Below are 14,594 nucleotides of genomic sequence, written 5' to 3'. Positions count from 1 at the left end.
TAGAGTGCCATCTAGGTTAAAGCATTCACCTCTGTCTGCAAATAAGTGGTGCCGTGGAACCTAGACTTGTCGAACTATTGTTAGGGGGATTGATTTACTTATAGTAATTGTGATTGAAGTTGTTTGCCGTATTAGTGCCAGTGTGTTTTCCATAGAGGTGTTTATATATAAATAACTATACATCTTTACACCGAAGCTCTGTTCCGTGTTTGCTTGTTCTACTGTGTAAATTGCCGTATTTTGTATACTCCACATACTGCCTAACTCTTCTTGAGGGAAATCTGACTGCTCAGCCACAGCTACCAAGTGAATCTGTGTGGTACACACTGCTACCAAGTGGGTTTACTGCCAAACACCTGTAGTCCTAAATCTTTTGCAGTGGTCCCAGAGGGCACTGCACAGGTTTCCGCCTAACACACAGCCTCATTTAGGATGTACCGTCTGAAATTGAAAAATGTAAACATGTCCACGGGGGGGCAAAGTCAGGCTCTTGCCCCATTGCTAAAGCGCTAAGCACTCTGTAGCCACCACTCCTGAAAAAGAAAGTTTCTCAGTGTCAAATAGATATTTGGTCACTCTAGTCAATCTTCATCATGCTGCTCCCACCTGCCCTCCTCCACCAGGGGCACAGAAGTACACATTTTTTAGAAATCAATGTGCAAGTAAATAACTAGATACAACTTTTAAGAGTAGCCCGGGATGGGAGGGCCCAGCAGACAGAAACTAAAGTTCACAGCTGCGTAGGTAGGGTTACTGAAAATACCTACTCACCTCCAAAAGATAATAATGCAGTTCAGTGCATGGGGAGAAGAAATGAAAGCATTTTAATAGCTAACAGGCATGGAAATTGCAAGCTACGCCCAAAACTAAACATACAACTTCCCCTTCTCTCCCTCCTGATCCTCCTCTACCAACTGACTTCACTCACCTCTAATGTGATTTCATGCAGCTAACCCACCTACTCCAAGATGAAGCCTCCTACACGTTTATGCTTGTATGATGGCAGAGTAATGTTTCCGTTCAAGGGGGACCTCAGATTTGGAGGCAGGTTGCAATTAGTTAAATTAACTTTTTAGGTTCGTTTGAAGCCTCAGTCCCAGTCAGTATGGACCCAGGGGAGGGGGCACTGTTGGCTATAATGAATCTGGGAAAAGTACTTGTTTAGGAGGTGCAGGAACTGAGCTGCAGCGGAAGATTGCGCATGCCCCCCAAAAAAGGCGGCCGAGGATGGAAAGTCATCCCTTGACTCTGGAACCCTCTTCACTGCGAACAGCACCATGCCCCTGACATTGGCACCCCACGCTGAATATGCACCTGGACATTCACAGCAAGACAGTAACTGCAATTTGTTTTAAACCCCCAGCAGTGCCTCTGGCGGGGGGCGGGGGGGCATATTCAACCGGAGATGCTCGCTTTGGTTAAAGATTCCTGTTCCCCAAAGCTCGCAACTCGTCACATGGGGCATTCCAATGACCTACTGATTTGAAAACAAAATTAATGGGGCTTGAAAAAGTGGGACCTCACAAGCGATCCGTAGGGTCGTATAGTGTCCCCATCCCAGGCAAAGGATCCCCTGTTCATCTATCTCTATGCTCAGATGCGGTGAACTGCACCCTAAACGAGGCTAAAGTGGGAGTTATAGAGCCAAATGTTGTGTTTTTGCTGGATGAAATGCTAATTCTAAAAAAATCTTGTTTTATCTCCGATTGGCCTAATGGGAAGCACGAGCATGGAGCAAGGAGGAGCCTCTGCTGGTGCAGGAAGATGTAAAGATGGCCCATGACCCGACAGTGATAGCTGGTGCACTCATCCCTGACATGAAACCAAGTCCAAGCCGGGCATGCAGTGGTCCAAGAGGTGGGGGGGTCGAAGTAAGTGGGTGCCTTCCATCCAAGTTAATGGGAGCTGAGCCACACTCTAAAGTCCATTTAGACAATAATGCCCACAGAAAGTGTATCCACCAGCATGCACTGTGCAGCCCTGGGCCTGAGCTACCTGGGGGTTCTATTACAAAAGGGCAAATCATCAAAAAGATCAGATCCATGTATGGCAGGTGTGGAGGATAACTATCTCCATAATGTCCCCAAATTGGCCCACAATTTCTTTGAGCCACGCAATACACTTTTCAATAAATTCACTCACTGGATACGGACGGTGAGGGGTTCCATTTTCATCGAACGGGAACATATATTGTGGGCTGCACTAGGATTCAAGGTTATGGAAGTAAGGCTACAGACTCCATTAGAATTTACTTCAGAGATCCGGGCATGGACGATAAATTCTATGTCAAGACTTGGAGGATCTGATTATGCTCAATTCTTCTCGAGCAGCCAACAAAATAAACATAATGAACAACAAGCTAACAATGAACTACATATCCCAAGAAAAATGAGTGAATCTGTAGTTTTTCACAGGTTTGTTTCTCCACGTGTTTCTTTTAGTCCAATCACTGTTCAACAGTTCCACATAAACACTCCCAACTTCCGTGATTCCTCCTCTTTCTTTGCTGCTCTTGCAGCTAAGATAAGTGACTTACTTTTTTATGAGGTGATTGGTGAATGTTGAGATATATGATTAGAACTGTATTTAGCCATTAAGCGACGGCGGGCGCACGGGATATTACGCGTTGGGTTCCTTAATGCGGAGCTTATCCGCATTAAGGAACCCAACGGGTTGAACAAGCTCTGGCGTTCCAAAGCCTCGGTAGGAGGCACTGCCACATGGAAGTTCACGTTGGACGCAACGGCACCTCAGAGGTTCCGGCGCCATTGCGAACTTCCGTGGGCAGAGTGTAGAAGTTTATTCAACGGTACAGGAGAAAGAATTAACGGATTAACGAGCAGGAAGCTCGTAGGTCAACTACACGTTCTGTACAAATAGTACAAGTTCCACAGAACACGGAGGAATGGATAGAGCTGTACGCCCTCTAGTGGCCATAAGAGTGCACCGCAGCATCATCTACATTAAGTGCAAAGGACAGACGGGCACAGTCCCAGGAAAAACTGTGAATCAAGAGCAGATAAATGTCCCAGGAGGAGGTGAGGCTCTATAGACATATACATTGTATTATAGCATATGTGTTAAGACGGGGACACTCCCAGGTAATACTGAGAATTGCATTAGACCCACCCAACTACGAAGAAGAGAGTGAAACTGACTGGGGCAGCCCAAGACAACTGAAAAGGCAAAACACACAGCACAACGGCCATTATGAGTGGGTACTCAGAGGAAGACCAAGAAGGACCCCACGTAAGTGGCATGAAGATAAGTCAGGCGGTACAGAGAGTGATGTGTGCCGGCAGGGCCCCCTAGCAGTGCGTTAAGTGGGCCGGGGCCGAGCCCTGGCAGTCTCCAAAAAGTGAGGCTGAGCCGGGGCGCGCCTTTCCCACCATGCCATGGTGTGCCATTATCCCAACATGGCCGCAGCTGCGACGGGTGATGAGCCCGCCATCATGATTGAGTCAGGCAGCTGTGATTGACAGGAGTGCCAGCCAGCCCTAGTGTCGCACTAAGCGATGCTGTGGCTGGCTGACACTTCTGTCAGTCACAGCTGCCTGCAGGAAACACACTGCAGCGTCCCCAAACTGTAACTTCCTCACGAGGGGTCAGGAGAGGAGGCTACAGTTCCTTCGTTGCCTGTGGGCAGAATAATGCCCGCACCAGCGCCCCAGTTCACGAGGCGTCTTTTACCCTCGGCGTACCTCGGGGATGTACGCTGCAGATTCGAAAACCGAGCCCACAATTGAACAGACCCGATTTATTTATGCATTGCTTGTCATAAAGGTGTATCCGACAAACAATGCATAAATAAACCAGGTCTGTTCAAGGAGTGAAAACAAAGGTGCGAGAACAGAGAAAGGAACAAGGGGATGAATTAAAGTGAGGTGGAGGCAGAAAAAGAAGTAGAGTAATAAGTGAGTGAAGGGAAAAGTAAGAGAGGACAAGAGAGTGAGACATAAAAGTGGTGAAATATTCAAATGATATTGAGAAGAGGTAAAGTGAGAGAGAAAATAAGGGCAGGAAAGATAGGGACACAACAGAGTCGATGGGTGCATACATTGGGGAGAAAACTATGGAAAGAGAAGGAAAAGAAGGAAAGAAACACAAGAAAGTGACAGAAAACGATGTTACAGAAGAATGAATGAGAAATTAGGTGAGAGAAAAGGAAGAGGAAAGAAAAGATGGGTGCGAATAGAGAAGAAGGGGAAGAGAAGGTGGAAAGGAGAGATGGAATGAGAGGAAATATGGGGTGAGATTGGTGAAGAGGGGCAAAGGATTGAAAAGAGGAGAGGAAAGGAAAGACAGGGGTAAGAATGAGAGATGGATGAGGAACCATGGAAAGAGAAGAAAGACAAGGGTGAGAATGCAGGAGAGGTGAAGGAATGGAAGAGAAGGAGGCAAGATGGAAGAAGAGGAATTAAAGGTGGTAAGACTGACGAAGAGGGGAGATGGATTGAAAAGAGAAAAGGAAAGACATGAGAATGGAGCAGAGAAGTAATGAGAGCATCGAAAAAGGAAAGGCAAGAAGAAAGGGATGACAGGGAGCCTGGAGAAGAGTTAATTGACAAAACGCTCATCGTAAGACACTTCTTGAAATAACGTAAAATGAACTAACAGCAGTATGACTCATTGCACAGGCGCTCAACAATTACATGCCGGTTTCTTTTTGGGTTTCCTTGAATCTTGATTGTCCCTGAAACTATTTTGATAGGCTGAAGTGTTTGGTCCCACACATTTCCTCTACAGCCGATCATCTCAAAAAGTGCCCCATGGTCATTCATCTTCCGATGAGGACAGCATTTATGACACAGACCAACACCCAGGAAGGGGGATTGCTAGCAACACATTGAGAGTTGTGTTATACAGAATAGCCATCCTCTGCCATGAAGCCCATGCTGCCACCCCCATGGCCTCTGGCTCCAGTTTACCTCCACTGAGGTCCTTTGATACAGTAAGAGAGGCCCACTTCCAATGTTCTACATGGTTGCTCTTGATGGGTAACCTGAACAACTACTTCAGAGAGAATTTGCAGGTGTATCCGACAAACAATGCATAAATCATTAAACCTGGTAGTGCGCTGAGCGGGAACAGTTCTTGGGTCACAAGGACTCACCTGCATACACGATCCGGTTTATTTATTTATGCATTGTGTGCTGGGTGCACATGCTGAATTATCTATTCAGTTTGTACCAAGCAGACTGTGTTGTGATATGCACTTAGTTATATAGGCCAGAGCATGTGTACATGTTCGTCTTTAGGCCACGCCCATCAAGCCCTAGACCAAGCCCATCGTCTCAATTTCTTACCCCACTTAACGCACTGCCCCCAGGAGAGAGGAAAGGGGCATAATGGAGGACCTGGTGACTTTCTCTCGGGGTATGACAGAACTGAGAAAAGCATGCAGGGATAAAGGGGGAAGAAAAAAAGAAAACCTGCAGGGTTTGTAGCACCCAGACCCCCCCCCCCGGGTTCGCCACGGAAGAACAAAACTAGCAAGAGGAAGGCAAGGTCAAGAGCCAAATATGAGTATAGTTTAGATTACACAACGAATACTGCATGAGCAGTGACAAGTCGGACGAGCACAGCTTGTCAGAATATCAAACCTCGTCCTCGAGTGAAGGGCCCAAGAGCAAGAGAGGCAGACCCAAGAATGAGGAACCTCGGGGCGATGAATTTGAACAGGATGCCCTGGTACACCCGAGGACATCAGAATGGGACCCCCCAGCGAATATTGCAGAATACTTAAAGAAGAGACTCAGAGCTCCTTTAAGTAAACAGGCCCGAAACAAAATGAGGTCACAATGCCCCAGACCCAGGGTGACGGACGGAGTGGCAGAGACACCCGAGATTGATGAAAGGATGTTAACATTCCTGGGGTGATATGACAGAGATGTCAAGAAGGGCATAGACCGTTCTTGGAGATCCCGCCAAGATAAATTGCTGGATATGGTCAGACCGATCACAAGGCTATGGCAGCTAGCAGAGGAGGCCAACCAAAAGAAAGAAGCCATTGACCCTGAAATAATTGCCAGCTGGGCCCAGAGGACGATATGTCTTCTGGGGAATGTGAATAGCGCAATAGCCACAGAGAGAAGGAGATGTATCTTCATGAAGATGGACTCGAAGCTGGGGGAGCTGGCACCATCAGCACTTGCGGCGGCAGCCAAAGGCAAATTATTCGGAGAGTCTTTCATAAAAGACATGGCGAAGTTTGCCAATACTTATGCATCGATGGACAAGGCACAGGCTTCACTCAAGAAGATTTTCGGAATAAAGTTTTTCGATAAGGCTGGCAGAGGCAAGTGCCGCTCCGCCAGCCGGTACCCTTATTACAGGTCTTACAGAGATAGACCTCACTGGAGAGAGCAGCAGGACCAAAGGGCCAACCCGTTCTTCCCTTCCAGGGGAAGAGGCAGAGGCAGCGGCAGACAGCAACATCAAAATGCCACAGATGAGAAGAAAAAGCGCGCTAGCAAAAGAGGTAGAAGCGGGGGTACCTCCAGTGGGAGGGAGAGTGGCACAGCATGCAAAAAGTTGGGTAGAAATATCCTCAGATGCATGGGTTCTGCAAACGGTTCAGGGTTTTCTTTAGAATTCTGGCAAGAACCAATACAGGACTTCCCACCCAAACAGATACGGTTCAGCAGGGAATACGAAGCACTGCTAGACAGAGAAGTAGAACAGCCAAGAATAAAAAAGCCAATCAGCCGGGCCAGAGAAGAACAGAAAGGATTTGTAAGCAATTTGTTTCTTGTGAGAGGCAAACACAAAGTCAGACCAGTGATAAACCTCAGAGCACTGAATTCATTCTTGATATACAGACACTTCAAGATGGAAGGAATTCATCTATTGAGGGACATCCTACAAAGAGGGGATTGGCTAATAAGGATAGATCTCAGGGATGATACCGATCCATCAGAGTCAGAGGAGGCTATTACAGTTCCTCTGGAAAGGAGAGAAATGGGAATTAACAAGCATGCAGTTTGGGTTATCGTCAGCCCCTTGGTGCTTCACCAAACTGATGAAACCGGTAGCGGGGCACCTCAGAGAACAGGGAATCAGATTGATTATATACCTGGACGATACATGCATAATGTGCCAGGACAAGGAAACGTTAGCGGGACAGGTCAAGATAACAACAGAATTATTGCAGAGATTAGGATTTCTAATCAACTGGGAAAAATCGGAATTAGATCCAACCCAGTCAATGGAATTCTTGGGTGTCATCTTAGAGAGACAGTGCAGGGCAAACTCAGCTTACCCCTGGGGAAGGCGAACTCCATCAAGAGAGAGATGAAGAACATGATGACAAGGGAAATTATTTCCTTGACGGAAATAGCCAGGCTGGTAGGCCGACTCATCTTCGATTCAGACCATTTTTCCAGGCACGCTGCATTACAGAGCATTAAAACGGTTGAAAATAGAACATCTCAGGAAGGGTTTATCCTATGAGCAGAGGGTACCCATTTCTCAGGAAGCAAGAACGAAGCAAGAATGGTGGTACCACCACATGGAGGCATGGAATGGCAGAGCGATATTCGGCTCTTCCCCGGACCTGGTAATAGAATCGGACACCAGCCGCTGGGGCTGGGGTGCCAGATGCGGCGACCAGCCGACCGAGGGGGCGGGGGTGGTCCAGCGAAGAATTGGGTCTCCATATGAACTGTCTTGAACTGTTGCCAGGATCCTTTACAGTCCGTTACTCGACTCGGGAAGGAGCGACATGCGCCATTCTGCTCAAGACGGACAACGTCTCAGCAGTCCATAAACCGACTGGGAGGAACAAGATCCAGGATGCTGGCTACAGACTGGAACTCGAGACACTTGAGGAACTCCAGCGATTGCCAGCTGGAAGAGTCAGTATTCCAGGAGATCATGCATCAGTGAGGTCAGTGTCAGACGGATTTGTTTGTTTCGAAGCGGAACAAGAAGATCTCCAACTGAAAGACCAGACCCAGAAGCGGTAGCCACAGATGTTTTTCTACTGGTTTGGGGACCAGCGACTGAATACACATTCCCACCATTTGCCATGATAGCACGAACTGTGGCACAGATAAGAAGACAGGGAGCGACAGCTATTTTAGTGACACCCGACTGGAGAAGTCAAGCATGGTTCCCAGATCTTCTGGAAACGTCTTACACCTTTCTAATTAAAGACATAGTACTGGGAGCAGCTGGAGAGCTTCAACCACTGGTTCAAGAAGGGAGCCTGAGCCTAATAGCATGGGTGATTTCAGGAGATCCTGTGCCAATCCAGGTGTTTTGGGAACAGCACAAGAATTTATCAGAGAATCATGGGCCCCAGGGATCGGGAAGGCTTACAGAGTGGCATGGCTCAAATGGAGTATTGGTGCATGGAGAGGGAAGAGCATCCCGTACGAACAGATGTGATTCACGTGGTGATTTTTTTTGCAGCTCAGGCAGCACAAGCCAAAGCATATAGAACAATTAACACTTACAGATCAGCGATATCTGCCGGTCATGAATATATAAAGGGAAAACCGGTGGGGGAAGACCCCTTGAACTGTAGATTACTGAAGGGAGCTAAACATCACCGACCCCAAAATATTCGCACCTCTGGGACGTGAGCGTGGTGTTGAGTATGTTTGAGTCCTGGCTGAACAACGAAAATCTATCCAGGAAAGCACTCTGGGCGAAACTGACTACATTATTGCATTTAATCTATTGTAAAGAGTGTCAGAGGTCAGAGCTTTAGAGTTAGACAGGAAATCTTTTTCTCCCATAGGAGTTATATTTTACATAGAAAGGAGGTCGAAGACAGTGATTAAGACCGTAGAGTATATGGCTTTCCCAGAAAGGCCCAAAGTATTCCTTGTTAGGTGTCTTAAACCTTATGAGGCCATGACACAACAAGTCGGACCCGCAGGAAAGTCTCAGCTGTTAATAGCGGTGAGGAAGGCGTTTAAGGCAGTACCGTCGGCAGTAGCGTCAGCCACATTAGCAAGATGGGTGAAATGGTGCATGGCACAAGCAGGCATTGACATGGGTCAGTTCAGGGCACATTCGACTAGAGGTGCTATGGCATCTACGGCCTTAATACTAGGAGCACACCTAGAGGATATTTTGAAGGCGGTAGATTGGTCAAACAAAACGACTTTTATGAATTGTTATTTTAGACCAGTAGATCAGATAGCTTTGTTGGTGGTAAGTAAGCTTTAAACAAGCATAATAAGAGCCTCTGAGTCTTGTTTGTTTGTTTGTTTGTTTATTCATTTGTATTGCGCACCAGACCCGAGGGTATGAGGGCGCATGAGCAGCAAGGTGATTCAAAGCTTGGTTACAGGATGCTTATACTTTACATTACATAATTATACATTACATTACATAATTACAGTGTGACGATGAAGGAACATGTGTACAGTTTGGCAGGAGAGAATGCAGTAGATGTATTTAACGAATTACAAATATATACAAGTTTAGTATTACAAATTTACAGATTCTCTTAAAGTCTTGACATAGAATACAGATTTTCAATACATTCATTATAGAAAGTCATGATTCTATTAAAGATTTGGAGGTGAAAGATTATTCCACCCATTCAGTGTATGAATGATAACAAGACTTTTATCGATATATTGTTGTTGATAATGGAAATGTCATGTATTGTTATTATATGCGATTGCCCAACCGTTCAGAAAGAGTCGTTTCATTGAGTTTATGTAGGTTTTGACAGGGGCAGAGAATAAACCAGCGGCCTTGTAGAGTGTTCAGGTTACTAGAATGAGAGAAGACGTCTACCAGTTGGGGCGCAAGTTATTCAGAGGTCGATTAGCTGCAGAAAGAGGAGGAACCACAGACGTTGGGAGTGTTTATGTCGAACTGTTGAACGTGATTGGATTAAAAGAAACATGTGGAAATACAAACCTATGAAAAACAAATTACAGATTCACTCATTTTTCTTGGGATATGTAGTTCATTGTTAGTTTGTTTTTCATTATGTTGATTTTGTTGGTTGCTCGAGAAGCAAAGAGAAGAATTGAGCATAATCTTTCGCCTCCGAGTCTTTAATATAATCATGACTTTCTATAACGAATGTGTTGAAAATCTGTATTATCATACTAACAACAAGCTCATCAAAATAGCCAAAGTAAGCAGCATGTGCCAACACGCCCCAGAGGACTGCACATTCAGGGGCGAATGCTGTCCCACTGGGGAAAAGGTAGACGAGCGATTTCTTAAGACCAGACCCCTAATGGTTGCGGCCCACTTGTCTTATTTATCTTTTCTGTTATCCTATGTACTGCACTGCCCCCTCCCCTTACCCCTGCACTTCTCCCCTTCCCTGCACTTGCACAATCTCAATGTCACAGTGACTAGTAGGAAACGTTGTCTCTGTTTTCCCTCTGTTTCCCCTCCCTTGCCTCGTCGCGCCTTGAAACACTTGTGTATAGGCGCGTTATAAATGCTATATCACATCATAACACTAACTGTTTTTTTTTTGCTTCCTTTCATGTGGCTAATCCAATGATGTCTCTGATCGGGAAATGTTATCCTTAACTCTTTTATATTCGTATTGTTTGTTGTTTTTTGTACTTGGTGTGTTAACTTTTATGGCTCTGCGCCGAAATAAAGTTATACAACGACAATTCACATGAACCAGCATCTCCCAATGGATGGACCTCTCGGATGTTAAGAGCAGAATAGTTAACATAAACTTGCACACAAAGACGGATCAGATCACCAACCTCGCAAACCAGTAGAGACCAATCCCTTTTGTGCAACATCACTGACTTGTGAAGTATGCCTGTGCCCAACACTTAAATCAAGGACATCTTGGAGATCAGAACCCAGTAGGGATAGTCTCCCCAACGTTTTCTCCCCATCAGGACACTGCCGTCACCTCACAATTGTCATAAAATGGAACCCAGAACCGAAACTGTTCATCTCAATGTCTAACAAAATACTCTACTTCAGGCTAGCCCTAAAATTCAAATAACAGGACTCCTCAAAAGCCCGAAACCTCCTCCTCCTAACACCCAACTAACTCATTTTCTGTTTACTCTAATAGCACCCATAAACTAAAACACGCAGATGTAGGTCTGCTAGCACCACCCCACCCTCAGGAACCTTGCACGAACAGCTCAGAGCACATTGCACAACCTTCTACACTGTGCCACAGGCTCTCCCAGATTTTTTATGTCAATGCCACAAACCACATAGAACCCTACCGACACTCAGGACTCTGATACTTCTGTCCCACACTCATCAAGGCCACATTTCACATCGGTCTCTTTCTTATAACCCACGCCATCTATTTTTGGTGGCAGAACCAAAGGCCAGATGTGCTATACAAGACATCGCATCACCATTACATTGGGGTAATTATAACAAATATTACACCAGTTAGGCAAGGGATGTATCGCCCACGAAGCAAAAAATAAAACGTAATATTAGTATTGTTAAACTTGAAATAATGGAGAAAGGTTAGATGGAACATTGTTATGGGTTAGCCATTTAAAGAGCTGAGCGGGTGGGCACTTTAAGGAACACCACTGAACTGTTTTGGAGTTTTAATGGGCATAAATACCAACATTATCCATTCCATTCGGGAGACAGTAGTCCAGTCCTGGATTTAAACCTGCATTCTGGGACTTGTAGTCCTGGATTTCCCCATTAGAAACACAGGGCTACAAGTCCCAGAATGCAACCTTAAAACAAGGACTGGACGAGTGTCTCCCGAAGGGAATGTATACAGTTGGCATGTATGACATGCACGTTTTGTTATGGTGCAATTCAGGATGAAGTGTAAATCATGAAAGGTAATAGTGGGGGTGGGGAGGGGGTTGCACATTGTTAAATTATAAATAGTGTTATGATTTAAAGTTAAAGCAAGAAATGTAACATGTGTTAAATGAAAAACAAACAGTAACACACTTGTGAGACCAAATGCCTTTGGAATGTTTTGAGGGGCATCTTGTTAAAACCCTTAAACATAGTTTGTAGTAGGGTGTATACAAAAATGGATGCAAACTTTTTATTGTCGCAAACCTTCAATGAACTTGCAGAATTTCACTTTTTTGTAATAAATGCAAAGAGCGTGTTAAAATAGGTTTACTTATACCAGTGAGTTTGGCCGGTTGCTCCTCAGCCATGCCACCCCTAATCTATGCGTGCCCTCTTAATATTGATTTCTAGGGACGCCACTTATGGTATTTTCTACGCCCCCATCTCCTGTTTGGTTACCGCCACGCTCCTTCCTCTTGGCCTTCTCTCATCGAGTCATCATCATGTCACTCCCGTCTATTTACCCAGATCCTATTAGTCCTTGCTACCACTAGAAGTTTGTATCGATACCCATTTAGCCACTAGTGCTCGTACCTGTTACGTAATAGCTCTGTCACGTAATCCTTGCCACTTTTTCTTTTTCCGCTGCAGAGAAGAACCAAACATGGTTTTACAGACATAACTAAGTCTGGAACCCGCACTTGCACAGATATGGGTCACGCTACTAACTCAGATATGCTATGAACATACCAACCCATCCCACAGCACCACTGACTGCAGCTAAGTGACAGGCCACACCCCTATTGTGCCGAGCCCAACCGTGACTGGTTATTCGATCCGACTGGAGCCCTTGTGATTGGATATGAGCTGAGAGCCAAGGCCGGCCCACATCACACTATCTTCGTGCCACCCGGTCTCGATAAATAGAAGGTTGACTATTGGTGTACTTCCTGGGCGGCCTCACGATCGATGCCACCTTAAAGGGTGCGGTTTTAATTGCATATAAGCATACAGTCAAACATTAGGAATAAAAGTCTCACTACAATTATACAGTCTTTCAAATAAATAGTTGTTTTTAAATGTACAATTTGGAATATATCAAAATACATTTTTAAACATATTTTAATTTTGAATTTCCAATTCAATGTATAGCAATGCACCAGCAACATATACTGACACCTCGACCTCTTTCTTAATGATGAAAGGAATTCGGTGTCATTGGGGTGCAACGTTCTATGCAGAATACATTGGCAAGGCCCCAATCCAAAATGGTCGCCATACTCCCATCTATTTGATGATGCACTCGCGGTAGCCTACCATTTGTTAGTCCTATGTCTATGCCGATAGGCGGGGCCAAACTTATAAGAGAGTTACATTTTTTCTTTCTTAAAGGGGGCGGTTTATTTTTCTTCTTACATGTGCATTTTTCGCTGTTTTGCACGTGCTTGTATTTGACAATGACAGTTGTCACCCTCACTGTTGTCGTGCATCGACCTGCTGCTATAACTTCGTGGAGAAATCTGGCGTGCATCTGAAGTTTCTGGTCAAACTTCGTTTTGCTATTATTGGTCCGTTTCTCTGGATAGTTTACTTTCATCACTGCCTCGACGTTTCTTCAGTATAATCCCGTTCTTGTTTTTCCAATTCATTGTGGCAACTATTTTGTGGCGTTTGTATATTTTTAAGTATTTTTTTTGGCAGAACGATATCTTTATAAACATATTTGACAGCAATAATATTTTCTCCAACAAGCAACTACATTTCTCCATGCAAACACTGTAGAATACAGATTCTATGTCAAGACCGGAGACTCGGATTATGCTTTCTTCCTTTACTATGAAAGATCGAGCAACATTCAACATCATTTTTTAACATCATAACACATAAAGGAAAAAAACACAACCAAAACTACATTTCCCAAAATAAATTCCCCCGGGTGTAGTTCGTTCTCTTTATGTCCATGAACTTTAAAGTCACATGACCTCCTCAACCAATACCATCTGACAAAGTCGAGTCCCTTAGCCTCTCCTGTCCTTCTGTGTCCTTCCTCTTTCTTTGCTGCCCTTGCAGCCAGCTAAGTGCCTTTCTCGTTTATCATAGTGTGAATGACATTATTATTATTGTTATTTTACAAGAACAAGGTGATGAGAGTATCGGAGCGCAATTGCGCACACAGTGTTTGGTCAGGTTTTGGCAGAGCATATCCGCATTGCTGAGGAATAACAGGTTGAGTCAGCGAGGGGCAGTGTTGCCAAGTTAGCGACTTTCTCTCTATATTTAGCGGGAAAGTACGCCCCCCTAGCGACTTTTTTTATTAAAAAGCAGCTAGCGAGAAATCTAGCTACTTTTTTCATTTGGTTTGGAGACTTGCTCATTTATGCAAGTTTCCAAACCAATTGAAAAAAGTGTGGTCATTCGCCCGTTTTCTAACGGGAGTAATGCAAAAACACACTATGAACTTAAAAGGGAGGTGTTTTCTGTTAATCACTGCAATTTTATTGTTCTTAGCCAGCCCGCCCCCAGAAACGCTCTAGGGGAACTGTATGTTAAGGGGATGGACCTAAACAAAATGGTTAAAAGGGGAGGGGGCCACAGTAAAAGCCATAAATCGTAGGGGGAAAGCGGAGGTAATTATGCAAATTAGGCAGTGACTCATCTAGCTACTTGTGGCGACTTCTAGGGGAGCCAATAGCTACTTTCTTCACTGAGGAGTTGGCAACACTGGCGAGGGGACCTCGTAGCTCCGGCAGCGCAACTCCATTAGCACAGCAGAGGGGGCACTGTAGCACGCGACGACACAGGAGGGCGACGGGACCTCAGAGGTTCCGGCGCTCAGTGGTCACAGCGTA

The 14,594-nt window shown here is 45.1% G+C and overlaps 1 protein-coding gene across 2 annotated transcripts in view; it reads right to left on the bottom strand.

Moving 5' to 3' along the window:
* PMVK (phosphomevalonate kinase) overlaps positions 1-12,579 on the bottom strand; it is a 96,036-nt gene extending 83,457 nt beyond the window's left edge. The window contains exon 1 of one of the 2 annotated variants that reach the window (XM_069650237.1): positions 12,340-12,579. In XM_069650237.1, the coding sequence (XP_069506338.1) occupies positions 12,340-12,425 (86 nt within the window). In that variant the 5' untranslated portion in view covers positions 12,426-12,579. Of the gene's footprint in view, positions 1-2,142; positions 2,277-12,339 lie in introns of those variants that run through there. The other variant, XM_069650239.1, reaches the window with a different exon arrangement.
* Between the last annotated feature and the right edge of the window lie 2,015 nt (positions 12,580-14,594).

This window comes from Ambystoma mexicanum, chromosome 1p (genome assembly GCF_040938575.1).
Source record: "Ambystoma mexicanum isolate Mex_15411 chromosome 1p, UKY_AmexF1_1, whole genome shotgun sequence".
Taxonomy (NCBI): domain Eukaryota; kingdom Metazoa; phylum Chordata; class Amphibia; order Caudata; family Ambystomatidae; genus Ambystoma; species Ambystoma mexicanum.
The sequence above is the reverse complement of the archived record's forward strand: the minus strand, read 5'-3'. Positions and strand labels throughout refer to the sequence as shown.